This window comes from Cloeon dipterum, chromosome X, assembly GCF_949628265.1.
Source record: "Cloeon dipterum chromosome X, ieCloDipt1.1, whole genome shotgun sequence".
Taxonomy (NCBI): Eukaryota; Metazoa; Arthropoda; class Insecta; order Ephemeroptera; family Baetidae; genus Cloeon; species Cloeon dipterum.
Window position 1 is genome coordinate 26767238 of NC_088790.1, and position 26066 is coordinate 26793303.

At 40.5% G+C, this 26066-nt stretch overlaps 5 protein-coding genes across 6 annotated transcripts in view; 2 read left to right on the forward strand and 3 right to left on the reverse strand.

Moving 5' to 3' along the window:
* RhoGEF64C (Rho guanine nucleotide exchange factor at 64C) overlaps positions 1-5395 on the forward strand; it is a 75914-nt gene extending 70519 nt beyond the window's left edge. The window contains exons 9-16 of the mRNA XM_065496107.1: positions 898-1254; positions 1951-2117; positions 2184-2385; positions 2457-2618; positions 3377-3637; positions 3914-4174; positions 4232-4357; positions 4878-5395. Coding sequence (XP_065352179.1) covers positions 898-1254; positions 1951-2117; positions 2184-2385; positions 2457-2618; positions 3377-3637; positions 3914-4174; positions 4232-4357; positions 4878-5108 — 1767 coding nt within the window. The 3' untranslated portion in view covers positions 5109-5395. The remainder of the gene's footprint in view (positions 1-897; positions 1255-1950; positions 2118-2183; positions 2386-2456; positions 2619-3376; positions 3638-3913; positions 4175-4231; positions 4358-4877) is intronic.
* Positions 5396-5561: 166 nt separating this feature from the next.
* Positions 5562-6525, reverse strand: LOC135947336 (uncharacterized). Its single transcript, XM_065496108.1, has 3 exons — positions 6285-6525; positions 5832-5969; positions 5562-5780 (listed from the first exon to the last, which is right to left on the reverse strand). The coding sequence occupies exons 1-3, from the start codon at positions 6435-6437 to the stop codon at positions 5700-5702; spliced, it is 372 nt and encodes a 123-aa protein (XP_065352180.1). The 5' UTR covers positions 6438-6525; the 3' UTR covers positions 5562-5699.
* A 167-nt stretch (positions 6526-6692) lies between these two features.
* Positions 6693-19472, forward strand: htt (huntingtin). 2 transcript variants are annotated; one of them, XM_065496105.1, is made up of 43 exons: positions 6693-6968; positions 7083-7266; positions 7325-7603; positions 7655-7945; positions 8155-8341; positions 8396-8563; positions 8802-9158; positions 9212-9384; positions 9436-9591; positions 9676-9836; positions 9898-10108; positions 10159-10283; positions 10332-10477; positions 10529-10801; positions 10858-10970; positions 11027-11212; positions 11271-11555; positions 11641-11950; positions 12004-12140; positions 12195-12425; positions 12638-12831; positions 12889-13031; positions 13082-13283; positions 13333-13414; positions 13714-14132; positions 14256-14393; positions 14450-14594; positions 14645-14752; positions 14807-14962; positions 15017-15203; positions 15258-15537; positions 16074-16316; positions 16371-16457; positions 16512-16588; positions 16644-16753; positions 16808-17005; positions 17575-17756; positions 17810-17969; positions 18380-18606; positions 18662-18824; positions 18884-19044; positions 19117-19204; positions 19260-19472. In XM_065496105.1, the coding sequence occupies exons 1-43, from the start codon at positions 6889-6891 to the stop codon at positions 19353-19355; spliced, it is 7899 nt and encodes a 2632-aa protein (XP_065352177.1). In that variant the 5' UTR covers positions 6693-6888; the 3' UTR covers positions 19356-19472. The 2 variants fall into 2 exon arrangements, with proteins under 2 accessions (XP_065352177.1, XP_065352178.1); XM_065496106.1 differs by having other exon boundaries at positions 13333-13396.
* A 35-nt stretch (positions 19473-19507) lies between these two features.
* LOC135946846 (RYamide receptor-like) lies at positions 19508-20350 on the reverse strand. The gene is made up of 4 exons (XM_065495267.1): positions 20118-20350; positions 19800-20021; positions 19586-19736; positions 19508-19533 (listed from the first exon to the last, which is right to left on the reverse strand). Exons 1-4 carry the CDS (start codon positions 20325-20327, stop codon positions 19508-19510), a joined length of 609 nt encoding a protein of 202 aa, XP_065351339.1. The 5' UTR covers positions 20328-20350.
* Positions 20351-21324: 974 nt separating this feature from the next.
* Positions 21325-25477, reverse strand: LOC135946363 (allatostatin-A receptor-like). The gene is made up of 4 exons (XM_065494573.1): positions 25358-25477; positions 24121-24369; positions 23732-23824; positions 21325-21589 (listed from the first exon to the last, which is right to left on the reverse strand). The coding sequence occupies exons 1-4, from the start codon at positions 25366-25368 to the stop codon at positions 21325-21327; spliced, it is 618 nt and encodes a 205-aa protein (XP_065350645.1). The 5' UTR covers positions 25369-25477.
* Between the last annotated feature and the right edge of the window lie 589 nt (positions 25478-26066).

Here is a 26066-nt window from a genome sequence, read left to right on the forward strand (position 1 = left end):
TTGAACAAATTGTTTATCGACCAATTGTTTATGGCAACTAAAAATTCAAAAAATTTCCAATTGTTGCCCTGTTTCATTCCACTTTGTCAAGTTAGCTCCTCTTTTAGAAAGAGAGAACAAAAAAACGACCTAAATTCACTTTCAAATATCAATATTGTTTTTTAAAAATTCTAATAGAAGGAATGATGGCTAATTTGAATTTTAAATTTAAAAAATGTAAAAAATAAATGTTCGAGTTTGGGATAAAATTAGAGAGATTTTATTTTTAACAAATTTATGAAATGAAAAGAAAAATCAAATTTAAATAATACGTATAATATATACTATTCATATATTATTCCCTGATTTTTAGCGATTTTTGAAGCCCAAATAAATAAATTCCTAAATGTCCTAAGGAACATTGCTATTAAATCTTGATTTGACGGCAGTTGCGACAACCTCCAGTGAGGCACATGTTTTTTTAGGATTTTCTTCTTTTTTAAAATGTTTTAAGCAGCGTCAAGAAAAGAAAACAATTTTAGACGTGTGAGGGAAATCTGTCTCAGGCAGAATGAGTGACTTGGTTTCATAAAATTTTGTCACTACTTCTCTAATCAATTGTGCTCTGCAATGAGTGCAGTCGATTGTTTCCAACGGCCGGTCACTCAAAAATTCCGTGCAGCGTGGAATTTTGTTTTGCAGGAAAGAGCCGAAAGAGCTGGCTGCTTAATGCGGAAATTATTTTTGTCCTTTCAAAATCCTGGCTTTAAATCCGTGCAGACGAGAGCCATCATTTAATTTTCTATATTTCTTATTTAAAAAAAATAACCATCTCCCGTTTATTAAAATACACATTTTTACACAAATCACAAATTTATTTAATTTTTTAATCTAAAAACTCCAAACCAATTTTCTCAGGCTTCAAACGGCAGCAGCAAAGTGTACGTCACGGTGGAGGACGAGGACGAGGAATTCGACGACGAGGAGATCGAAGACCACTACGAAATGATCCGCGACCCAATCGACGTGATCCGCGACCCGATCTACGAGGAAATCTCGCCGCCGCCGCCGTCGGCGCGGTCCATCTTCGAGGGGGCCTCCAAGTACGACATCCTGCAGTACCTGGCCGGCGCCAAAGAGAGAGGTCTGCACTGCCCGCCGGTGCTCGACCTGCCCGCCCTCAGGAACTCTATCTCCGCCCCAATGGAGCTCGCGAGCCACGTGAGCGACTCGAGTGAAGACTCGAATCCGCCGCTGCGTTCATCCCCTACAAAGGTGTGTTAAAAAAACTTCACTAATTTTTCTGAATTTCTCCTAGGTTTTAAAATTAGATTAATTAATTTAAAAAAATTGTTTCCAATTGACCAGTTGCATAAACCCTTAGTTATTAAAGCCGCCAGCAGATGGCGCAACCACAGACTTTCTTAAAAATTTTGTTTTAAGCGGTTTTAAGGCATTTTCGCTGCGATTTCAGACTCAATCTAGCTATTTTGCTTTTTTTAATTAATTTGATTTTTTTTGACGTGCTGAAAACCAAAATCGGTTCAGCCATTCGCCGTAGAAACGTTGGAAAAGATTTTTTTATTTCAAAAAAATAGTTTTTCACGATTCTACGGCGATTGGCTGAACAGATTTTGGTTTTCAGCAAGTCAAAAAATAGCAAATTAATTGAAGAATGCACAGTAGCTAGATTGAGTCTGAATTCGCAGCGGAAGTGCCTTAAAATCGAAAGTCTACGGTGGCGCCATCTGTTGGCGGCTTCGAACACTTAGGGTTTATGCAACTGGTGAATTGAACAATATTTAAATTTAAAAAAAACTGCCAAGATGATCAAATAGGCTGACTTATAAAAATTAAATTAACAATCTTAGAATATAAATAAATGTAGGAATTATTTCCCTGCAATTTATGGTTCACAAAATATGGGCATCTCTTACCAACTTGTTAAATTTTTATTGGAATTATTTTCAGAGCCGGAGAAGCTCTGCGGAGATTGAGCGAAACGATTCTGGGGTGGGCTCGGAGACGAGCCAGAGCAGCAGAAGTCGGTGGCTTCTGCAACGTAAAACCAATCCTGAACAGGGAGACTTGCTTTGTGAAGACTGCGAACAAAACGTCGAACCTCAAGTCACAGACAGGTTTGTCCCATTTCCCTCGATTCAAGACGCGCAGCTGGAGACTGATCACATTTTTACCATACACAGTGGTGTGGTGTACGCGCCGCTGGTGTGCCGGAAATGTGGAAAAAGACGGTCGGAGCGACGGGAAATCATCACCGAGCTTTTGGAGACGGAAATCAAGTACGGACGCGATTTGCACATCATGATGGAGGAGTTCTACAGACCGATGCTGGTTGCCGGTTTGCTCACGCAGGAACAACTGGACGCAATCTTCCTGAATGTGCCGGTATGACCTTTTAATGGTTTTAAAAAACTTGTGGCAGTTTTAGAATTTAATATTTAATTTAAACCTTGCAGGAACTGTTGGAAATGAGTAAGCAATTGGCAGAGAGGTTACAAGACGCTGTGGATATTGCCCTGGACCAAGGAGATGAGGACCTGTTGACCGTCAATGTGGGCAGACAGTTCATCAGCTGCACCAAAATGCTGAATGCGTTTGAAAATTACTGCATTAGACAGGTAATTTTTTAAACTCTAATCATCCTTCTGAAAAATCACATTAATAAATTTAATTAAATTTAACCCTCTCTCTCTGTCTTATTTCAACCAAATTAATTCAAGATCTAAATATTTAAATGGAGAAATTATTAATAATTCTTCTAAGGAAAAAATCCAATTCACCAGTTGCATACACCCTCAGTGTTCGAAGCCGCCAACAGATGGCGCCACCGTAGACTTTCGCTTTTAAGGCCCTTCCGCTGCGATTTCAGACTCAATCTAGCTACTGTGCATTCTTCAATTAATTTGCTAATTTTTGACGTTCTGAAAACCAAAATCTGTTCAGCCAATCACCGTAAAACCGTGAAAAACTATTTTTTGAAATAAAAAAATATTTTCCAACGTTTCTACGGCGAATGGCTGAACCGATTTTGGTTTTCAGCACGTCAAAAAAAAGCAAATTAATTAAAAAAAGCAAAATAGCTAGATTGAGTCTGAAATCGCAGCGGAAATGCCTTAAAACCGCTTAAAACAAAATTTTTAAGTAAGTCTGTGGTTGCGCCATCTGTTGGCGGCTTCAATAACTAAGGGTTTATGCAACTGGTCAATTTTCATCGAAATATGGAATTTATTTCTTGTATCTGTTTTAAAATCAATTTCGTATTTTAAGATGCATTCTTCCTTTCTGAAAAAATCCCGAAAGAGAAAAATTATGCAACCAGTTGATCAGATGTGTGCGGCGGATTGCATAAAAAATATATTTCTTTTCTGTGTCGCAGGGTGCCGCGTCCGTGCTTCTGGCCAGCTTAGAGAAGGAAAAGGAGCTGCTGAAGATTTTCCTCAGGGTGTCGCAAATGGAAAACGCCGTCCTGCGAAGGATGAACCTCAACTCCTTCCTGATGGTGCCTGTGCAGAGGGTGACCAAGTACCCCCTGCTTCTGTCAAGACTGCACAAAACCACGCCACCGCATCACCAAGCGAGGGACTTGCTCAAGCAGGCCCAGCAGAAAATCGAAGCCCACCTTGAGCACATGAATGCGGTAAGTTCAAACGGGCTACGATTTAATTATTTCCAGATTTAAACAATTTTGTAGGAAATTAGACTCTATTTTAATAAATTTAAATTGTTAAATATTTTTCTAAGTTATTAAATAAAGGGAAAAGTCCAAAAGGGCTTAAAAATATTCCTAGAAAATATTCTAAAATTACGATTGTGATAAATTATTTAATAATCTTTTAGATATTTTAACGAATTTTTTTGCAGTTTGAAAGTAGACCGATTTTAAAAAATTCTCAACTTACAAATTTGATTTTAGGAGGCCAAGGAGATTAGCAGCACGAAGCTGTGGCGCCGAATTTCGATAATCAACGTGCCAGGCAGGAGGAGCAACTCCGAAGCTGACTTGAATATCAAACTGCGAAAATTGGCTTTGGAAGTGTTGGGCTGGAATCCCGAGATTTCGCAATTTGTCATGGAAGGCCGGCTGCTGTTCACGCAACCCACGGACAGCAACTGGCGCAAAGGGCGAACCATCAAACTCAGCCACCTGAATGCACTCCTTGTCACCCTTGGAAAGGTAGCGCGAAAGGAAAAATGTCGATGTTTATTTTTTTAAATTGTATTTTCTTTGCAGCCCAACGATAACTACAGACCTGAGTCTGCGCAATCGAGGGACCTAACTTTTCCGAAAGCCACGGGCATCCAAGAGGCGTGTTTGTTGCTCCTTAAAGACAAGGCTGGAAGATGTACAATGCTCAGGGTATGATTTCTGATTTTTTAACTCTTCTAAAAGTTAATTTTGAGTGAAATAATAAACATTTTAAAACCTTATATTTTGCAAGAAAAATCAGCGGGGGCCAGATTCGTGCGACGCGCAGATATAGCGTCCGGGGGACTATGGCGGGAAAAAAACGGTCACGTGAAAATGCGCGAAAGAACCTTCAATATTGTGACATAATTTGCATTATTTGTACTAATTGTGTCTTTTGGATTGTAAAAACAAACTCTGGACACTCGTACGGCAATCCAAAGAGAGCTTTTTGCTTCCCAAATTCAAACGCCATCTTGGATCTGCGCGGTGTGAACCAATTGTATCGCACATCTGGCCCCCACTGGATAAATTACTAAATCTTTTAATAATTTTATCAATTTTAAAAAACCAGACCAATTTTTTGCTGGCTAAAAATTTTAATTGCGATTTCTTGTTTTTGGTTTGTTTAAAAAAATACATTTTCGAGACTCAAAATTGCTTTAAATGATCGATGATTTGTAAATTTCAGGAGCCACTGTCTCTGGACAAGTGCATTGTGTGCACCGAAGTGCCGGACGTGGAGGACTGCTTCGAAGTGCAGGAAATCGCGACGAGGGACACATTCATTTTCAAGTCTGAAGACAAGACCAAAGAGTGGGTGCGGGCGCTGCAGTACCACGCGCAGAGTCTCGGCGGTTGGCGGCGGCGACGCAACGCCCTCGCCAACATCATGATGAATGGAATGGTCCCGAGGAGCTGAATTTTGACTTTTCCTCTCACCTTCCCCCCAGATGTTATACACGATCGTATTTTTGAAACGCGTTTTAGCAAAGCCCGAATTGAAGCGAAAAAATAATAATAATAATGCTGTGATGCAACTACAATAAAAACTACTACGGAGATATTTATGGTGGAGATTTTTGATGAGAAAAAAAATAGATATTTTTGGCAGCCAACTTTTTTGTTTTTTGGAGTGTCACTAACGAGAAAACTCTGTGCAATTATTAAGATTTAGTCACACGCGAAATAAAAATTAAATTAATATCACGGTTTGTTTTTTGCTGTGGGAGAGTATATTTCAACGCAGAAGGCAGGAGATGATCAAGTTAACTAGTCTAGGTTAACATTTAAACCCTTGTAAATATAACCACACACCTGTAGCTTTTCTCATTTATGAATTCAGTTGTAGTCGCAAGGAAATAAAGCAAATTACTGCAAAAAAAAGAACTCGCCTTTTTATTCTCACCCCATGTTTATAAGTGGCTATGATTGAGCTAAGTGCAAGCACGGATACATCACTATATCATTTTAGACCATTATAGGATTAGTGCCAATCTCGTTAATATGTAGTTTAGGATCGTTGTCTGTTGAGCCTCTGGATGAAACATCCCTTGAAGGAATTCAGCCTGACGTCGATTTCTCCTTCCTCCAACTGAAAATGGGGGATTAGTCAACGCATATATTCAGATTTAGGATCAATAACCTCATCAAATCTGTACAAGTCTTCGTAACAAGAGGGGGAAATGCATTTTCGCACACAGTGCTCCAAGGAGACGCCTAACGAATTCTGGCATTCAGAACTCTGTTGACACGCTTGCTCAAATTCCTGATATGTCATTTCCTAAGAAAAATAGGCACAAATTAGTCAAGTAATTTTCATTTTCATTATTTCTGAGTTAATGAAAGAAACTTACAAATTTTAAAAACATTCAGTTTGAGTTTAATTGAATTACTAAAAAAGCAAATAACTATAGTAATGGGAATTTCCAATTTTATTGCTAAATAATTGGCAATTACCCTTGCTTCTTTTAATCTAAAAACTACCCCACTTCAGATATTTAGTAGAACATTTCTTCATTTATTTTCATTGAAATAAAGCCTTCCAAATTTTGTAATTTTCAAGCAAAAAACAGTTTTAAACCAGAAGAAGACTCACATTTTTTGAAGTCTCTTTGTATGCGAACTCGATGAAATTGAAGCTGGCAGCCTCGCATCGCACCACATTGGGTGTTGTGTGCATCAGTATAAAAAGTACAAAAAGTGCGCAAGACCAGATATTCAAAAAGGCGTATTTAGTAGAGTACTGCATGTTCACACGGCGAGTTATTTACAAATAAAGCTGCGACAATCCCATGCAGTCACATTGCCGCAGGATTATCGATTTTTACTTGAGCCGCTCCCCCAGCTGGCAGCTGTCGAGATCCTCTTTTCGCACCGGCGCACTCAAATTTACGGAATTACGCGTCTGTTTTGCGAATTCTGTTCAGAAAACGCAAAACTTTCGAACTCGTGTTCCATAATTTGCCTTGAAGCTAGGCATTTTCGCCGCTGCAGATCTTAACATTGGAAATCTTTGTCTTTGCACGCTGCTTTGGCGGCAGAATTCGAACGTCGAGAGGGAGTGGCCTGTTGAGCTCCTCCAGCTGGATCCAATATCGGAGAATCAAAATAAATCTTCCAGGGAACTGTCAGACGGGATTGTGTGAAGAGGATGCCGTGATTTTCCGCTGAATTTCCACTAGTTTTCCCGGCCGATCGTCATGACGAGCTTGGAGAAGTTGATCAAGGCGTTTGACTCGCTCAAACTGCCCATCGGCTCCTCGGAGGACACACAAAACAGGTTGGCCCGCTGAGCTTTTAAAATTTAAATGTCTTGAAACTTTAGCTTAATTTTCTAAAAAATAATCCATCTGTTAAGGTGCATAAGAATTTTCAAAACAAATTGTTTTTTTAGGAAAAAGGAAAAAATGCAGCATTGTGTGGTGGTGTCTGAAGCGATTTGTGCGCCAGGACTGAGGAACACAGCTGAATTCATTAAGATGTTGAGCATTGCTTTTGAAACTTTGTTGACCACGGCTGGAGACGACGACACCGACGTTCGTATGGCAGCTGACGAGAGTTTGAACATCATTACCAGGGTATTTTTATTCCGTTTTTTATCTCGAACGAAATTACTATTTTTGTTTTCATTTCTAGGCCTTGTTGGAAGGAAATGTTGGCAAAATTCAATTAGAATTGCACAAGGAAATAAAGAAAAACGGCAATCCGAGGTCCTTACGAGCTGCCCTGTGGCGCTTTGGCGCTCTGAGCCACCTGATTCGGCCCCAAAAAGGAAGGGTTTACATGCAGAATTTGGTGCCGTGCCTGGACCAGATTGCCAAGAGACCAGAGGAGCAGGTGCTGGAAACCTTGGCCGTGGCTGTTGAGCAAATTTTCACTTCAATTGGCACGTTTGCTGCAGATGCTGAGATTAAGGTTTATTTGGACTGCTTATTTTGAAATTTAAGCTTATTTTGTGCTCTTCAGATGCTGCTGAAAACTCTGCTGGCAAATTTGAACCAAGTGTCGGCAGTGGCTCGTCGCACAGCAGCCTCCTGCATACTGTCCATTTGTCTTAACTGCAAAAAGCCGCCAATGTTTTTGTCCTGGAGCCTGACGTCGGTGCTCTCCTCGCTCCTGCCACTCAAAGACGACGTCGAAACCGCAGCAATAATCGGAGCTCTGGGCTTTTTTAGAGTTTTGATGCCGCACATTAAGGGCTCTTTGGCTGAAGGGTCTCTTGAGCACCCACTAGTCAGTAAAGAATCGTTCATTCAGGTATATTTATTTTCTTGCACGCATTGTTGTATTATTTCGTCCTGGTGCGCAACTTTTAACAACCAAATACGAATTTCCTTGTTGCAAGAAAAGGTCAACACTCAATTCGACAATGAAAATTTGGGTGTTTGTTGAACGTTGCGCAATTTTACTGAAACCAGGACGATTTGTAACATTGTTTACTATTTTTTTATGTTTTTTCTTATCAGATTTATGAGCTGTGTCTACACTTTGCGATGCATGCCGACCACAATGTGGCCAATGCGGCGATGGAGTGTCTGCAGCAGTTTTTGCGCAACTGTCCTGCCGTGGTTTTGGAAATGCTGACAGATCAAACTGGCCTGGGAAGGTCGTTTATCGCCAATATCGATTCCGTTTTGAAGAAACGAACGTTCAGTAAGTGCTGCAGTTTGGGTTCAAATGGCTTCGTTCTTCAGTATGATTTTTCAGGCCAGCTGAGCGTCGCCACTTCCTACAGCAACGAAGAGCCTGGAAGTTTGGTGGACGAACCGGCAGTTTACTTTCCAGCGTCTAAACTGCAGATGGGCAACGAACCTCCAACCAGAGATCTTGATCTGCCGTTGGACCCAACTTTGTATCCACTGCTCTCGTTGCAAGGTTGGGATCGACATCTTTTCCTTTCATTTTGATGAAAATTCCTGAAAGATACATATCACATTCTAACCCTGGCATCAGGGTAGTTCTAGATTATTTAAATGCTGGCAATAATATTTTATAAAACATAATTTTAACATTTATTCTAATCTCACAATCGCCATTCCTGTGATTTATCCATTTTTTTAGTTTCCCTTTTTTAATACTCAACAATTCAATTTTTTTCTATCACGTATTTCAGGTTTAGAGGGTGTTCTGGAGAGTCCAGTGCACATACCGATTCGAATCCCGAGGGACGATTCCTTTGCGGAAGACCAGTCCGAGAGCGAGGCAGCGCCTTCTCTTGTTGACTCAGAGCCAACTTCCCCTAAATCAGCTCGGCCCTGCAACACTGGCGCTTTCACGGACCCTGACGTGTCCCTGGTTTACTGCACTAGATTGCTAACCCACCAGTACCTTTTGAAGGGCACGCACGGCGACCTTTGGGAAGACTCTGAGGTTCGGGTCAGCGTCAAGGCCCTGGCCATGGGCTGTCTCTCAGCAGTTTTCGCGATGTATCCGAAAGCGGTGATGCTGCCTATCGACAAATGCGATCCAGGTTGGATTTTCTGCTCATCATCGGAATAATTTAATTAAAATATTTTCAAATAGAGAGTCAGTGTGTGTCGGACGTTTTGCTCTTCTCCAGCCACCCTGACCCGCAACTGCAGACTTTGTCCAGCCAGGTGTCTGCCTCTTTGATCAACGCAGTGCTCAGGTCGAATCAAAACCACTTCTGGAGCTCAGGAATTTTAATCGATCAAATCGTGGAGCCAATCCTAAAAGTATGAAGAATGCCTGCAAATTGATACAAAAAATAATGTTTTCTTTTCAAGGGAATCAACGGCGAATCTTCTGTGACAGTTCATCAAACTCTAGCAACATTGTCCAGTTGCATTTGTGCCCTGATGGATAGCTCGGAAAGTATTCTAGCTCTTCCTCTCATTGAGGCTGCGGTGCAGCACAGAGAAAATCCATACTGGCTTGTTAAGGTAATCACAATTACATACTGTCTAAATAAAAAAATGAAAGGTTTATTTTTAATATTTTAAATCTGTGTTGAATACAACTTTCAGGTTCGACTGCTGGAACTAGTCTCTGAATTAAAGTTCACAATTTTGGCCCACGTCTCTGGGAGTGACCACTTGCAGCACATTTTATTAAACGACGTCGTCCTCCATCTTCTAGGTGATGAAGACGCCAGGGTTCGAACAGCAGCTTGCGCTGCACTCGTCAAGTACGAAAGAGTGAAAATTGCATTGATTTGTTTTATTATTTGATCTTTCTTAATATTCCAGAATTATTCCAAATTTATACATGGCTCATGACAACCCTCTGGAAGATGCTCTGACCAGTAATGCTAGGGAAGTTGGCTCGAAATACCTGGAGCCAGCCTCCAATTTATATTCAGGACAGGTGGATGCCAAAGTAAAATTAGGTGCCAATCTGTCCAGAGTGGTAGCAATTCTTAAAAACACGCTGCTCACGTCAAGAACTAAATTCATAACGGTAAGATTGGCCAATCCAGCTGAATTAATCTCAACTCTGGATCTTAACAGTTTGGTTGCTGTGAAGCCCTAGCTGAAATTTCTAGCAGTTATCCTCCAAAAATATATCAAAAGGCTTGGGGCTGCTTTTACTTGAGCCGAAAGGAGAAAAAAGCCACTCTAAAGAAAGCAGCAAGGTAATTTTAATCACATATTTATTTTTTCCCCTACAAATGTTTTTCCAGTCAATCAGAAATCAAGCCCAACGAAAACTGCAGCCCAGCAACCTTATTTCTTTCTTCCGTCTGCGCCCTTCTAACCACTTCCCCCGTTACAATTGACCTTGGATGCCAACAGAAGCTGATATTATTCGCAGGAAAACTTCTTGAAGGTACGATAGAGGAAAAAATATTACATCAGGGATTAATTGGACCAATTTCAGGAGCACTAGGCTTTTGCCTGAGTAAAAAGGACTCTTCCAGTTCGAGCACAACTTCCGAAGAGGAACTTCCAAAGCAACAGTGGCACCATTTCATCCAAGAAAGTAAACTGGCTACCGTGACAGAACAGCTGTGGAATCACACGTGCCAGCTGCTGGCGATGTTTGCCGTCACTCTGGACGACACTCCTGTCTCTAAAAACGTTTTGCCACAAGCGTTGAATGCACTGCAGTCGCCGATCAAGAAGAAAAAGGATCAGGCAGACAAATCTGGAGGTGAGGATATCATTTCTTGAGTTCTAAATTTTTTAATTAAAATTTTTTTATCGTAGGGGAGGAAAAAGATGACAAAAAAGGCCACAGACACTTTGCCAATCAGTTTTCAGCAAGCCAGCAGAGTCTTTACATACTTGATTTGATCAAATGCTCGCACTCCAATTACAAAGTAAGTTCTTGACTTTAAAAAGCTTTTTAGTGGAGAATAAAATCGAAATCCTTTAGCTGACTTTGGACACGCAAGCGAGTGAGAAGTTCCTCTCCCTTTTGAGCTCAACCCTGACAGTTCTGGCACAACTTTTGGAATTTGCCACCATCACGGAAGTGGGCAGAGTTGCCGAGGAGTTGCTGCAATACTTGAAGTGCACCGTGTCTGTTTGTCCTGTTACAACTGTGAAGAGTGTTCAACGGGTACAAAAATTATTTTTTTCCTCTTTTTACAAGTTTTCTAATCTATTCTACATTTCAGCTCCTGAGAAGTCTATTTGGTTCCAACTCTTTCACGCCAAGCGCCAGCGAAACTCTGATCTTTGGCAACGGCCTTTACGAAGGCTGTTTCGCCACGCACTACAGACAGGTTTTCGCCAGTATCGAGGCGTTGCGATCAGGAAGTAGCGACCTGGTCAAGAGCCAGGAACTCAAATACGCGGTGGAGAGCCTGAAGCCGAGCAATAAAGCGATCAGGAGCAAAGACAAAGCCTCGTTGGCAGCCTACATCAAATTGTTTGAACCGATGGTCATCAAATCATTAGAGGTATGAAAAGATTTGTCATCCTTTTTCCAATCTTAAAATATTAAATGAGATTTTTATTTAAAAAAATATTTATATTCTCTTTCAGCAATACACGACATCGAGCGATGTAGAGCTGCAGTGTGCAGTTTTGAGCCTGCTCAGCCAACTGGTCCTCCTGCGAGTGAACTACTGCTTGCTGGACAGTGAAAGGATTTTCATCAATTTCGTCCTGAAGCAGTTTGAGCTGATCGAGGAGGGCCACACGCACAAAGCCCAGCTGCTCGTGCCGCAGATTTTCAAATTCCTGGTGCAGTTGTCCTATGAGAAGAACCACTCGAAAGCAATAATTGGAGTGCCGGAAATATTGCAACTCTGTGACGGACTCATGGCCAGCGGACAACCACCGCAAACACACTGTAAGGGACCTCTTACGGTTGGTGTTTATTTTGATTATCATATTTTTTCACAGGCATTCCTGCTCTGGTTCCGATTGTTGAAGACGTGTTTGTGTCTCGAAGTGGACACGGTTTGGCAGAATCTTCCGAGCTGGAAACTCAGAAGGAAGTATTGGTTGCAGTCCTCTTGAGATTAGTTGATTACCATGAGGTAATATTATTTTTATAATTAATTAAAAATTCAATATAATAAATTTAAATTTAGGTGCTGCGACTTCTTGCTCTCATTTTGCATCAGAGCAGAAGGGACAAGGAGAGGTCGAGTCGGTGGGCGCTCAAGATCTTAGACGCTCTGCTCCCTCTTCTGGCCAGCTTCCAGGTGCGGCTGGACAGTTGGGAGGCGCTGGACTCGCTGATGCAGCTGTTCAGGACGCTGCCCAAGTCGGTCACCGAAAACCTTGACCCATTTTTGCTGCTTTTGTTTGCAGAAGCACCGGTGAATATTTTATATTCTTATTTGTTCAACTCTTTCTTGACCATCGCATAACTCAAAGCTTGCAGAAAATGTTGAGGGTTTTGATGAGATGGACCCTATTGTATCGTTTTTAGTAAGCGTTTTTACGTTTGTAGATGTGACTTGCTTTAATTGTCTGCTATAAAAATCCCCTGTTGAATTCTTGGACTCGATGAATAATTATGATTTTGCAGTCTGAAGATTTATTCATCTCAAATCAGCGTTGGCTGGCGAGTTGTTCTGTTGCCCTTTCCCATCTGGTGGTCGTTGGGTCTGAAGATGATGTTCTGCAAAGAATAGTCCAGCTGAATCTTGATATCAGGAAGAACATGTCTGATCCCCTCAATGTTTCCCTTTCCTCTGACCCGCCAGAAGTGATTTTAGCAAGGTAATCCATAAATAATCCCCAAAGAACTATATATTCCAAGCTGGTAAAATTTTACAGACTGTTATTTTTAACCGTGGAGACTGTAATGAAGCGAGTTTGTCACTTGGTGACCAACTGCGGTCTTCAACAGAGCTCCGCCGACTTTTTGCAGCAGCAAGCTGCCCACCTTCTCCTGATAGTAATTTATTTGCTAGAGTCTGGTGAGTCACTGCGAGTCACAAATTTAATTTTTAATTACCCCGTTTGACAGGTGCGTACTGCAAGGTTGCAACAGCCGCAATCCAACTCGTGCAGGAAGACCGGCTGAACATTAATTCAAGCAACCAGCTCTTCCTGAAGATTTCCCCCTTTTGTCCGACGCTCGCGGTGCAGTGGTCGTATCTGCTGGTGCTGCTCGGCTGTGGCAGTCGGCCCTTTTGGTCGCAGCTGATTGGAAAGACGTCTGATAAACAGTAAATTGTCGTTTCTATCGCGCCGCACTCGCTTTAACTGAAATTTCAGGCTCACTTGCACCAGTCTGGAGACGGTCCGCAGAGCTGGCCTCATTTTCTTCTCAGACTTAGTAGTACGTTCTTTGCAAGAAGTATGTGTGGTATTTTATTTTCATTTCCGACCCAATAATTTCCAATAGAATTTTGATTGAATTTCACGTTCACGGCACTTTTTGATCATTTCCTGTAGCTCTCTTTAACTCTAATTTGTTATAATGGACTTTATTTAATCACACTTGACACTCGCACCAACGGGCAGCTCTTTTAAAGCGATTATCTTAGATGTTTTAAACTAAATAAATGAATTCAATCAAGGAGCGGCCCTGTCCTCACCAAATACCCGAAACGCCGGCTCAAAACTCACTGCGTGTCCGTTTTCTTTTTAACGCAGTGCGACACCTTTGGGGAGGAAGAGCACCTGCAGTGGCTTCTGCGAAACCATCTGACGTCAGTGGTGCTGCTGAGCAAGGAGGTGCCTGTCCACGAATTGATCGACACGGTCAACCGAGACTCTTCCGCCAGCGGCCTGCTGCTGGCCGCCTGTCCGTCGGTGCCCATGACCTCGGCAGCCATGGCTTCCAGACTGGCCACGGCCCTGCTCGAGGGCGTGCACCAGGAGCAGACCTGGCCGCTGCTCACCCTGCTCGTGGGCCAGCTGCTGCCCTTGGTCGGCGCGCTCGCCGTCCAGAGGCAGCTGACCAATTTGGCGTGTCGAAGGACCGAAATGCTGATGCTGCTCTCGCAGGAGGAGGCGTCTAGCAAGGTGTCTCAGGGCGAACTGGACACGCTCATCTACGGACTGGAAGAGAGGTGCTGAATTCATAAATTAGTCTAAAAACACGTTGAAAAAGTTTTTTTATTTAAAAAAATAGTTATTCACAATTTTTTCATTTTCCGGTGGCATTAGTTTCTTATTTTTTGTTAATTGTGCAGACACGAGCGTCTAAGGAGTCTGCTGACGAAGCTTCGATCAAGGGTTTTCGGGGAGTCTCCTGAGATTTCTCCTGCAACGCTATCAAGCGCCAGTGATGAAGCAGATCAGAAACTGCTTTTGATTCAAATTAAAGAACGGTACGTCAACCTCACTTCCTATTAATTTTTATGCATTTTAAAATCAACCATTTCAGGAGCAAATCGTGCGATCCAGAGTGCTGTGCAAAGCTTCTTAATAACTTGTCTGTGAACGACGTGATGGCCGTGATGAACTTACCAGAGTTTGATTGGAGTGCTCTAGAATACTGCATTTTGATCGGTGCTGAATCAACCGAGGTGGTAAGTAAATCAAATGATTTGATAATGAGATATTTATTTCTTTAAAACAGCTAAGCAATGGTGGCTACGAAACAAGTCCTCTTTTGATTGCTTCCCAAAAGTTCCTCTTTACTCAGCTGGAGAACTTCGTTCAAATTTCTCCAGACGTTAATAATGAAGTAAGAGTTAAATTTCCACCAACTATCTGAAATAAAAACCGAGAAAATCTTTAGGATATGTACAGTACAAGATTATCCCAGTGTTTGGAAAATCCAGAGTGGACCTCAAAAATTATTCCTCTGGCAAGAGCACTCAGTGCTTACATAGCAATACGACTCCTCAAAGAGTATCCAAGGAACATCTTTATTTTCGGCTTGCTGTGTCTGGAAGTAGGTTATTTCATTCACGACATCAGTCTTAAATTAATCGCTTTATTCATTCAGGCAACGCCCTCGTTCTACAAAAAATCGCTCTCCAGCCTTAGTGTGCTGCTGAACACGGCGTCGTCAGTTTTGTCCCTGAGCTGGCCAAACGAGCCCACTCTAGTCACGATGATTCTCTCTGCGTGCAGCTCGCTCTTCAAAATAACCCTCATGCTCTTCAAAGTCAAGTCGCTGCCGGCGCCGCCAGGTAATTGATTTGGCTTTGAGTCGTCATTCGCCGAGAATAATCAAATTTGAACAGGAATCGGTGACGACGCGACAAGCGCCAAGGTCCAGATCGCAACCTTACTCTGCGTCCTAGACGGGCTTCACGAGAGAAATCCGAAAATCCCGAGATTTCTCCTAGAGCCATTGCAGACTGTGATTCGGAGTCTGGCGCTTCTGCCGCCACTGTTTGTCCACGCCTCAACGCCACCGGAGGCTTTCAAAATGGGCTGGACTCCTTCACCAGATGTCCAGTTTCCCACCTTGCCCGTCGACTTTTTGATGGAGACTGACGTCTTGGAGCAGTTCATATTCAGGTATGAAATCTTGGCTCAAATAAAACGCAAGAATGCAAATTTTATTTTTAAACAATTTGAGCTAAACCTTAGTTTAATGTGGATCAATAAAGGACGACAATTGAAAACAATTTGAATTGTTGGATGCATTAAGCAGATTAAACAATTAATTTACAACATTCAATAAAGGACCTTGCTACAGTAAAAATTCAAATTTTCTCTAAAATTTCCAGCTCTTGACCACATTTTCATGGCAGATTTCGATTCCTCTGGTCGAGATCTGTCCAAAAGCGTATAAAACCTTTTAGGAAAACTCTTGTTTTGAAATAAAATCAGATTTCAAGCAAGGAGACAGTCCCCACCATTTGAAAAGCATGCTAACTTTGCAGACACTTTTCTCAAAAACTTGCGGCGCTACTTAAGTCAGTTTTGGCTTGAAATTAATCCTAATGGATGAATTCATGCATTGGCAACAATGATTTTGCAGTATCAACCCTCTTGAAATTAAAGTTTAATTCGTTAGTGGAGTGCGAGTGTAAGAAATGTTATCTCCCTAGGTTGAACACCTTGGGATGGTCGAAAAGACAGCATTTCGAGGAAAGCTGGATGGCCTATTTGGGCGTGCTGAACGCGAGTTTGGAGCATGAGCTGCAACCCGAGGAGGTGACAGCAATAAGTCAGGCCCAGTGCCTGGCAGTTAGGGGCATCACTTCGCTCATTCTGCAAAGTCTGGTGCTTCCCGAACCAGGGCGTCTCGTCTCTGGCTCTTATGTTCACATTCCAAGAGGAAGCGATGAAATGTATGTTTTTTGAAGGTTTATTTATTGATTTTCTAGCCCAAAGTTAAATTTCAGCGAGGCCAGACTGAAAAAAGCGTTCTACAAGCTTGACTCATCAAGCAAAGGACAGAGCAATTTAGAGCGTTACGGCTTGAATGCAAGGTTTCCATGAATTATTTTTAAAAAAAATGATTTTATTCAATTTATATATTCCAGGAGCTATGGGCATAGCCAGCTGTCAAGGAAATATATCTTGGAGACAATTCAAAGATCTGAAAACCCATCATTACCTGGTAAAATCTATGTCATTCCCCTTACCAAAGAAAATAAATTCTTGTGTGTTTATAGTTCATGAAGATTATACAAAAAGGGAACAGCGACTCAAAGCGTTAGGACTGGATATCCATTCATGCTTACACTTTTTACTCGAGCACTACACCCAACTAACTGACCCACAGGTAAAGTGTAAAATATTCCTCCTGCGCTCTTTCATTTATTTATTTTTTATTCAGGCGCAAACGCAACTCGTGCTGCAAGTGGAGGTCATCAGGTCTGTGTTGATGTTGTCGGACGTTTTCACCGAGCGGTCCCAGTTCGAGTGGATGCTGCACAGGTGTTTGGAAATCAGCAAAAATCATCCAGTCGAGGACGAAATAATGCACCAGCTGCTGACAATTGGAGTTTGCAAAGCCACTGTTGCAATTGACCAGGTGAAACGAAAACTTGTGATCTTCAAAAATTATTATTAAAAAAACTAGTTTGAAAAGGTTTTGCTTGTTGGTTTAGGAATTGTATATTTTTTTTAAATGCAAGTAAATCAATTGGATTCTCGTCCTGACCTTACAAACAAATAAAAATTATTTATTATTTTTTTATTTCCTTCAAGATTGGTTGAACGCCGTAAATTTACGAGAAAATCGGCCTCAAAGATAGCATTGTTTCTAATGGAGAATTCTCTAAGGAATTTCTGCAATCGTGATTTTCACTGAATTTCCGCATTTGCCCAATAAAAGACACGCTCTGTCAGATAGATGAGAGGATTCCAAATCATGATTTGAGAAAACATGGTCAAGTGCTGTCAATTTCGTAGGAAACTGGCAATAAACATCTGATTGGTCAGAAAAATTGGTCGATTAGGGTTAACTTTGCATGTAATATCATTTTTTAATAAAAAAAAAATCAGTATCATTCAACTTTAAATCATGCCACAACCCCCGCACAAACTGCTAAAATTGGAATAATAAATTAAATTTGTAACCATTTTAACTGCTTTTTGTAGATGGAGCCTGAGTTGCTGGAAAGAGTGAAAAAACTGTTGGACACAAGCTTGCGCAGTGGATTCGTTACGTCCAGACTTTGCGGCCTTCAAAGTTTGTTGTTTTTACTGCAAGGAGAGCTCTTAGCCGACTTCCTGCCAATGGCCATCGAATACGTGCAGAAACACATGGACCTTGCGTCTGGGTGAGCATATTCATTAAAAAATTGCAAGGCAAGTGCTACAAAAGATTTTGCAGTTCAAATAGCCACAGTGAAAGACATCTGTACACTTTGTGGGCGTTGATCTTTTTCCTTTTGGAGGAAGGACGTGCGGAAGAGCTGTCCGCAGCTCTGTTCCAACTTGCACTGGCGTTGGCGACCTCGGGGCAGACCAACCTTTCGATGGCCTTAGTAAAGGTAAGGCAGCGTTTATTTTTAGCGCATATTAACCACTGATTTTTTTGTTTAAAATATTAATTTGACCGTCAAAAATTCAAATCAGCGTGCACAAATAGTACTAGAATGTTAAAAAAGGTCCCAAATTTTAATACCTGGACAACAAGAATATTTTTGTACTCGAATATTTAATAAGGGAATTTTAAATATCAAATTTTCTTTACGCAAAAATCATGTGAATTTTCCTACAGTTAAGTTTTTAATATTTTTTATAGTAAGTAAATTAAGGAAACAAAAAATGCTTTGTTAAATTTTTATAAAGCTACACCAGATGCGTCACAGTGATGAATAATTTCCCTGGTATTTTTAATTTAGCAATCAAATTAGCTAAGTTTTTCCTCAATATGACGTGTTTTTTTACAAAAATTTAGGGCATTGAGCGGCTGATAATATTTGGCTCGATGGATGCGTCTTCAAAGAGTCAGATAACTCGGCTCGCCCTGGAGAGGCTCAGGTCGACGCACCCTGGCACCAGCATGGCCGGTCTGCGGCTTCTTCTCGCATGCATGTACACCAGTCAAAAAAGCGTAATCGATCCGACCGAGGACCCGGAAGAGCTTCTGCAAGCCCTTGAGAAAACGTCTGCCCTTTTTGATAAGTAAAAGTTCACTTAAAAAATTCAGCTGTTGGTACAAACTAAGAAATATTTCCAGGATCAAAAAAGGCTACCCTGAGGAGGCCAGAGCCGTTTGCCAAGTGATGCCTGCGGTCCTCTCAGAGTTTTTCCCTCCATCGGAAATGCTGACCAAAGTGATCGGCGAATTTATTTCCAACCACCAGCCGCACCCCCAGCTAATGGCGCATGTCGTATTCCAGGTACTGATGTGCAGATAAATGTTTTTTGATTCAATTAAATCAAACATTTTACTTCCCAGCTCTTGTCAGACGTGTGTGGGCGGGAGCAGCTGCCTCTCCTGCAGGACTGGCTGGTCTTGTGTCTCTCAAACTTTACTCAATGTTCCCCGGTAGGAATGTCAGTTTGGAGTCTGACGTGCATTTTCGTCGGCGCCTCCAGCAACCCGTGGCTCAAAGCTCTGTATCCTTTTTCAATTGAAAAAAAATCTAAAAAATAATCTCTTTACAAACTTTTCTTAACTGGCATTGTTAGATTTCCTGTGATTCAAGCTCGGATCGGTCGGTGTGAAAGTCAAGATTTAGCGATTTTTTCTGTCGCTGCTAAGGACTTTTACAAGAAGGTTTGAAACTAATGGATTCTTTTGTTTTCATTCAATTTATTCGCCTGTCTCACAGCTCCCAGAAAACCTGAAGGAACAGTTTGCAAAGGCATTCCAAGCAAGTTCGAGCAGCGGACCATTTCAAGATGTGATCGCCAGACTGACCCTGTAACAATTTAATACGTTGACTCTTCATAATAATACGTTCTCGCTTGTTAATCAAAACTGTTGTTCTCTACTCTTTGGAAAATATTTTAATGAATAATCAGAATTACCTGTTTCATCAAAATCACCGTTGTCTTTTCTCTTCAATGACCATTAATTTTACAATGACGTGGTATCAATGCGAACTTTAATGAGGAAATATAATTATAATTTTTTTAATTATATTAAATTACATACCATTTGAAACTGACGTTCTCGCACTGTACCTGATGCGCGAGATTCTTGAGAATTCTTCCTTTGAGCCCGTGTTGTTTTGCAAAGATAAATTTCTTCTATCCTCTTTTGTCCGACACCTAATTCTTGAAGTCAGCCAGTCTTTCAAGTCTTCCTATTATTTCAAATTCATTTTTTATTAATTAAATTAGCCCACAAAAACAATTATTCCATCTACCCTGAAATTTTTATTCATGTAGCAGTAGAGCAGGGGATTGATGCAGCTGTTGGCGCAGGCCAAGTAGTGGCAGCAGAAGTACGAAATGCCGTACACGTTTTTGTGGTAGTCGGACAAGTAGCCTCTGAATTCGGGCAGCGAGTAGTACAGAATGACAAATGTTTGCAGGGGAAGCCAGCAAACCACAAAACTCACTACAATTGCCACTGAGATCTTGAAAACCTGTAAACAAAGTTTAAAAGGGCTTCAATAATATGAAATTTCATATATTTTTCAATGAGATTGGATTGCAAAAAAAAATCAACTGAAATCCGATACCTTGACTCTATTTTTCATCCTGCTCACTTCGCTGTTGTTGACCAGCTGCACCCTTTGTGCTTTGTTACTGAACCACAGTGTCCAGGAAGTCACGGAATATGTCCAGAAAAGCAGCGCCAGTGGCAATCCGAAGGTAGACGCAAACACCACGTAAGTGTAGACCTGCGAAATGTCTGACTGTGGATCCCACTGCTCCGCACAGTCGTACATTACTCTGCAAACAAAATTATTTAGCTCTGGATGAAGGCAAAAAACAGTTTAACTTCTTTTTTAACTTCATAATTCGATTAGAAAATTTTGGCATTTGCAAATGAACAATTATTTTTGGATTGGCCTAAATTTTGATGGTAAAAATCAGTTTTAATTAAATTTAAACATAACGTTTTATTGGAATAGGCCGCGGTTCTCCTTAATATTTGTAGCATTAAGTAAGAAATATATTCAGCCGTGCACAAATGGCTGGAAATTAAATTTACATCTTTCAGAGCAAATATACTTAAATAAATTACCATGCAATGAACAATTTCATCTCTCTCACTTTATTCTAAACCCTCCCATTTGCACTCATCATGTAAAATAATATTCCGCCGGCTGATCTAATCAAATAATAGTTGTGATTGTGAGTGTGAAAATTTTCAGCCCAAATTGCAACAAATTGAATTTACGCTTGAGAGAACTTTGCGTGAATCTTCTCCCAAGACAAAGAACAGCAGCTTTCTGCTTTAATCCCCGTAAATGCTAGTTATGCCGCCGGTTGGGCACGCTTAACGAGCGGGTTGCATACAAACACCCGTTACACCAGTTCTGACGCGGAGAAATCGTCTCAAAGGAAAACTTTGCGAGCAGGCGAGCCTTCGCCTTAATTAAGCAGATTGGAGGCGAATTCGAAAGAGGCTTTCTCACCCTCCCGAACAAATTCCTCGGGATTATTACTGTTTGTAATCGCAGTTCCGTGATGACTTTGAGAGCATCTTTTTGCAATTAGCACGTAATTAGTTTAAGGCGAGTGCGGCATTACGCTCGCAGGAAAATTGGATATTTTGGAAATGTGAAAAGTCATGTTTTCGATTCACCGGGAAATCGATCAAAAGTCTATATTCCCTCTAAATTGGGTAAATTTTCAATTTTACCCTGAAAATTTGGTATTTTTGCAGCCACCAGAAACATTCCTGTTGAATTTTTAATAATATTAAACTGAAAGGTATGCTCACTGATTTTTGTATTTGAAAGAGACGGCCTCGGTTATCCAGAAAATGTGGGCAGAGACGACCAGCGTGGCCAGCCAGATGGCCAAAATGCACCTGCGGGCTCTCTTGCGGCCGACCTGCAGTCGCAGCGGGTGCACGATGGCTTTGTAGCGGTCGAAGCCCATGGCCACCAGCGTGTAGACGGACACGACCACGGACACCTGCTGCATGTACAGCACCACCGGACACCAAGACGGAGGGAAAATCCAGCGGCCCAACATGAAACTATAACCAAAGGCGTCATTGTTAAATTGATTTTTATTTTAAAGAGGATTGATAACTGCAAAATCATGGAAATTGCTTGTTGCAAATGCATGAAATATGATTCCTTGGAATTCAATTAAAGCCAAAATTGAACTAAATTTTTGAGAAAAGTGGCTGCAAAGTTAGCCTAAAAGGTTTCACACGCTGATGGACAGATCTCTTCGAGAGAAATCTAAATCTGCCGAGAAAATGTGGTCAAGCGCTGGAAAATTTTGAGAAAAAATTAAAAAAATTTAATTTTTAATGTAGCACAAGGTCATGTATTGATTATTAAAGTGGAATGATACTAAGCAACAATTGAAAATCATTTAAATTGTTGGATGCCTTAAACAACTGACCGATAAACAATTTGTTCAACAATTTGCAATAATAAAAAAATGACCTTCCCACAGTAAAAATTCAAATTTTGCCAATTTTCTCCAAAATTTACAGTGCTTGACCATATTTTCTTGGCATATTCCGATTCCTCTGGTCGAGATCTGTCCAATTGTGTATGCCACTTATTGGGGAAACTCTTGGTTTTGAAATTAAATCGGATTTCAAGTAAGGAGACAGCCATTGCCATTTGAAAAGCACGGTAACTTTGCAGCCAATTTTCTCAAAAAATTACACTGCTTCTTAGGTCAATTTAGGCATTAACTGAATCCTAAGGGATGAGTTTATGCATTGGCAACAAGCATTTTCCAGGCTTTTGCAGTATCATTCCTCTTTAAAGCAAATTTTTAGAAAAATGGCTGCATAGCATATTTTTCAAATGGTGCATGAGGACTGTCTCCTTACTTGAAATTCTATTTTATTTATCAAAAATGAGTTTCCATAAAAGGTTTCACACGCTGATGGGACAGATCTCGACGAGAGAAACCTAAATCTGCCGAGAAAATGTGGTCAAACGCTGGAAATATTTTAGAAAATATAAAAAAATAGAATTTTTAATGTAGCAAAAGGTCATGTTTTGATTATTGAAAATAGTAGAAAAATTATTTATCGATCAACTGCTTATTGCATCCAACAATTCAATTGTCACTCTCTGTATCGATCCACTTTAAGAGAAAAGGGATACATTCTGTCAAACAATGACAATCCCAACACGCAACTGTCACATCACATTGTTTGACAATCAAATAATATAAACGGAAAAGACACAAAGCCTTTTCTCCAATTCTCCACATCACAGTCAGCACCAGAGCCAGTCATCCTTTACCATACAGGTCGAAGAGCACCACACATGCAGCAATTCCCGGCATCTCGTTTTAAAAATAATAGTGCAGCAGAAGTGAGATAATGACGCGGGTGTGTGTGGAAAGATTTACAGCTTTATTTTGTCGAAAATCTCGCTCCAAGCGAAAAATTGTCAGAGAGCTGTTTCATACTTTCTCAGGGGCTTTAAAATATAAATTAGAGATTAAATTTGATCTACTTTTGCACAGATGAGAATATATTGTTAATGAGTTAAAACGAAACCAGAGACAAATAGATGCAAAACGTCCAACAAAAACAGTTAAATAAGGCTCGAATCAAAGCAGCAGAGATTCTCATATAAAATCAACTGTTCTTGTTTCAAAATTAATTATTAAGAGACACAAAATGAGTCTGCTGAGAGCAGAATCTGAATAGCAAAAGTAATTGGAGCTGCGCTTGATTTAGGTTCAAAAATGGTTTTATTGCGGATCAGCAGAGCAACCCCATACATCCACATCCAGAACGCGACAAAAATATAACAAAGCATTTTTTTTTGTTTTGATTACAGAGGGAAAAGTAAAATCAGTCAATCAGTCTAGTGATTTATGCTTGTTTTTTAAGAAACAAAAATACTCCTGCTCGTTTCGATATTTTATGCGCATATATTTTCCAATTTGTTCTTATAAAATATAAGACGGCAAGTATAAGAGTGTTTGGGAGTGGATCAATATATCCAACAAGTTTTCACGCAGCCACCCGGAAAGTATTTGTTACAGCAGCACCAGTAGCATCCACTTGTCTTGTAACGCGTGGAATTGCTTATTTGGACAGCTTGCGTTTGATGAAAAAGGATCAACACCAGGCAGCGTGAGAAAACCTCTCATCTCCTTTCCAGTCACGCACAAAAATACTCTCTCTACTCACTGCGTGTATGTGAAGGGAATGGAGAACACGGCCATCAACATATCAGCACAAGAAACGTTGATCAAATACGGACGCAGCGCTCCGGCAGAAGATCTGTGAAATTTGCAAACGAATAACATGATTAAAAAAATAAATAAATAATGAGAAACAGGAAAATTACAAGGAAAAAAAGCTTACTTCTTTATTTCAAAATTTAATGAGCCTTAAATGAAAATAAATTGATCATGTTTGTTTCAATTTTGCCTCTTTGACAGGGGGGAAAACAACAAAGAATGTAATTAAAAAGAGAAAAGGGAAAATTATGTTGAATGTCTCAGCGACACGACCCTTTTCTTAGTGTTTTACAAAACTGAACGTTTTCTTTTATTGTTAAAAAGAAAATGAGTTACCTCTGGCCTGTGAGTAAAATGTAGATTTGCAGCGCGTTGACAAGAAGAGCGGTGAATCCGGTTATGGAGTAGAGGACAATGAGGACAGCCTGCACGGCCTCCGAGTCCACGATTTCCTGAGGCGGGTACTCGAGGTTTTTCAGCAAGGACAACGTGTCGTTCAGCGACATGTTTAAAAGCGCCAGCAGTTCGGGGCTGATTTTCTGGTGCGATGGTTGCACGAGGTGAAGGCCGAAAATTGCCAATAAGCTTTGAGAGAAGATTCGAAGAGACGGGAATTAGCTTTAGGGAATATAAGAGCGAGCGTGTGCGTAGGAATTTCGATATCAAGACACATTTTCATCATCAACCTGCTCCAATATAAGGTTACAGTGAGTGGAGCAGCTAGGCTGTTGATGTGTGAGAAATTTCATTTTGATTGTTTCCTCGATGATCAACTCCGACAGCACATATTAGATTTCCTCCCTCACATCATGATGAATCAAAAATTAAAATATCCGTCAAAAACGAATTATTTTTAGCCAGGTCTCTCGGGAACAAAATTATCAGCTCCACCACATTCAATAAAAAATATAAATAGCGCTGATTTGTTGTGTATTATTCGCTCTAGGTTTCAATGGCTGTTTATTGAATTTAAATGCTAAGAGGATTATTGTGAGAGTTGGAAACACGTATATTTTTTTACATAAAAAGCAAATTCATAGTAAAATGTGAATAGTGAGTTTTGAAGAAAAAAAATCGTATTATAATTCATCTCGACCAGGTTTCGGCCAATGCCTCATGAAGATGAAGTTTTTAAACTTATGTTCGTAGTAATTTCCTAATAAATCCCGATTTTCTTTGTTAGTTGAAAATCTCATTCCATCTCGGCTTCTCCCTATTCTGCAGATTTCGACAACTGTCTAAACAACTCAAAGATCAATGGGATTTTTAATTAAAATCTGTTAAATAAATATCATCCGCCAAAATTGATATCTGTACCATCTATTTTAGAAAAAAATAGACAACTTTAAATCAAGAAAACCAACACCATTGATTGGTCGAAATGAAAAGTCGAAATGAAAATTCCACTCAAACATTTTGTTAAATCATATTCAAAATATGAAACAGCAATCTACAAAAATTATGTGATTTTGTATTAATAAAATATAGGTGTAAACATTCATCAACAAGTCGCCCGTTTTAAAAATTGCTCCACAAAATTCTTAGCGAAAATATAAAGTGCAAAGTACATTACCATTCCTTCATGGTGAACTGTCAATATAATATCCTGGATTTGGGTGAACGAATAAACGAGCCGACACTTCAACGCCCAACTTTGGAGATGAATTGATACAACTTTTAGGAGCCGGCTGCTGCTGCTGCAAATATATATAGAGTTTGCCTTCATGCACCTTTGGGCACGCGCTCTGCCGAAATACGAATTTTGCCTCGCTCTCTCGTTCTCTCTCTCTCTCTCTCTCTCTCTCTCTCTCTCTCGATGCGAGCGCGAACTACATTTACTGTTAAGTGCACATAATAACATTCTCTCCGCGGCTAAACACGTAAGGAATGTCAAATGCCACATTATAATTAAATTCAATTTTACGACATTGGAACGAACTTTCCACATTCTGGTTTCCAGCTCACAAATGCCATTGTACGAAATTCATTCTCCTCTTAAATATAAGTTGTGCGAAATGAACATATTCCAAGAAAAATGCAATCAGACAATGCGACTCGAAACAACTTTCCGCGAGTTATTAAAGCATTAAAAGTTGGCTGAAAGTTTAATTTCCCCGACGTCAACCACGCGAATTTGATGCAAAGCAAATAAATCAGACCACCCCATTGCGTGAAAGTGACATAACGACTGTGTCTTTTTCATTCTCGACGCGTTTGGGGGTGGCCCTGGATTTCTTTCGAAAATAGAGAAGAAACTGCTGACAGGCACATTCGTTCAAAGT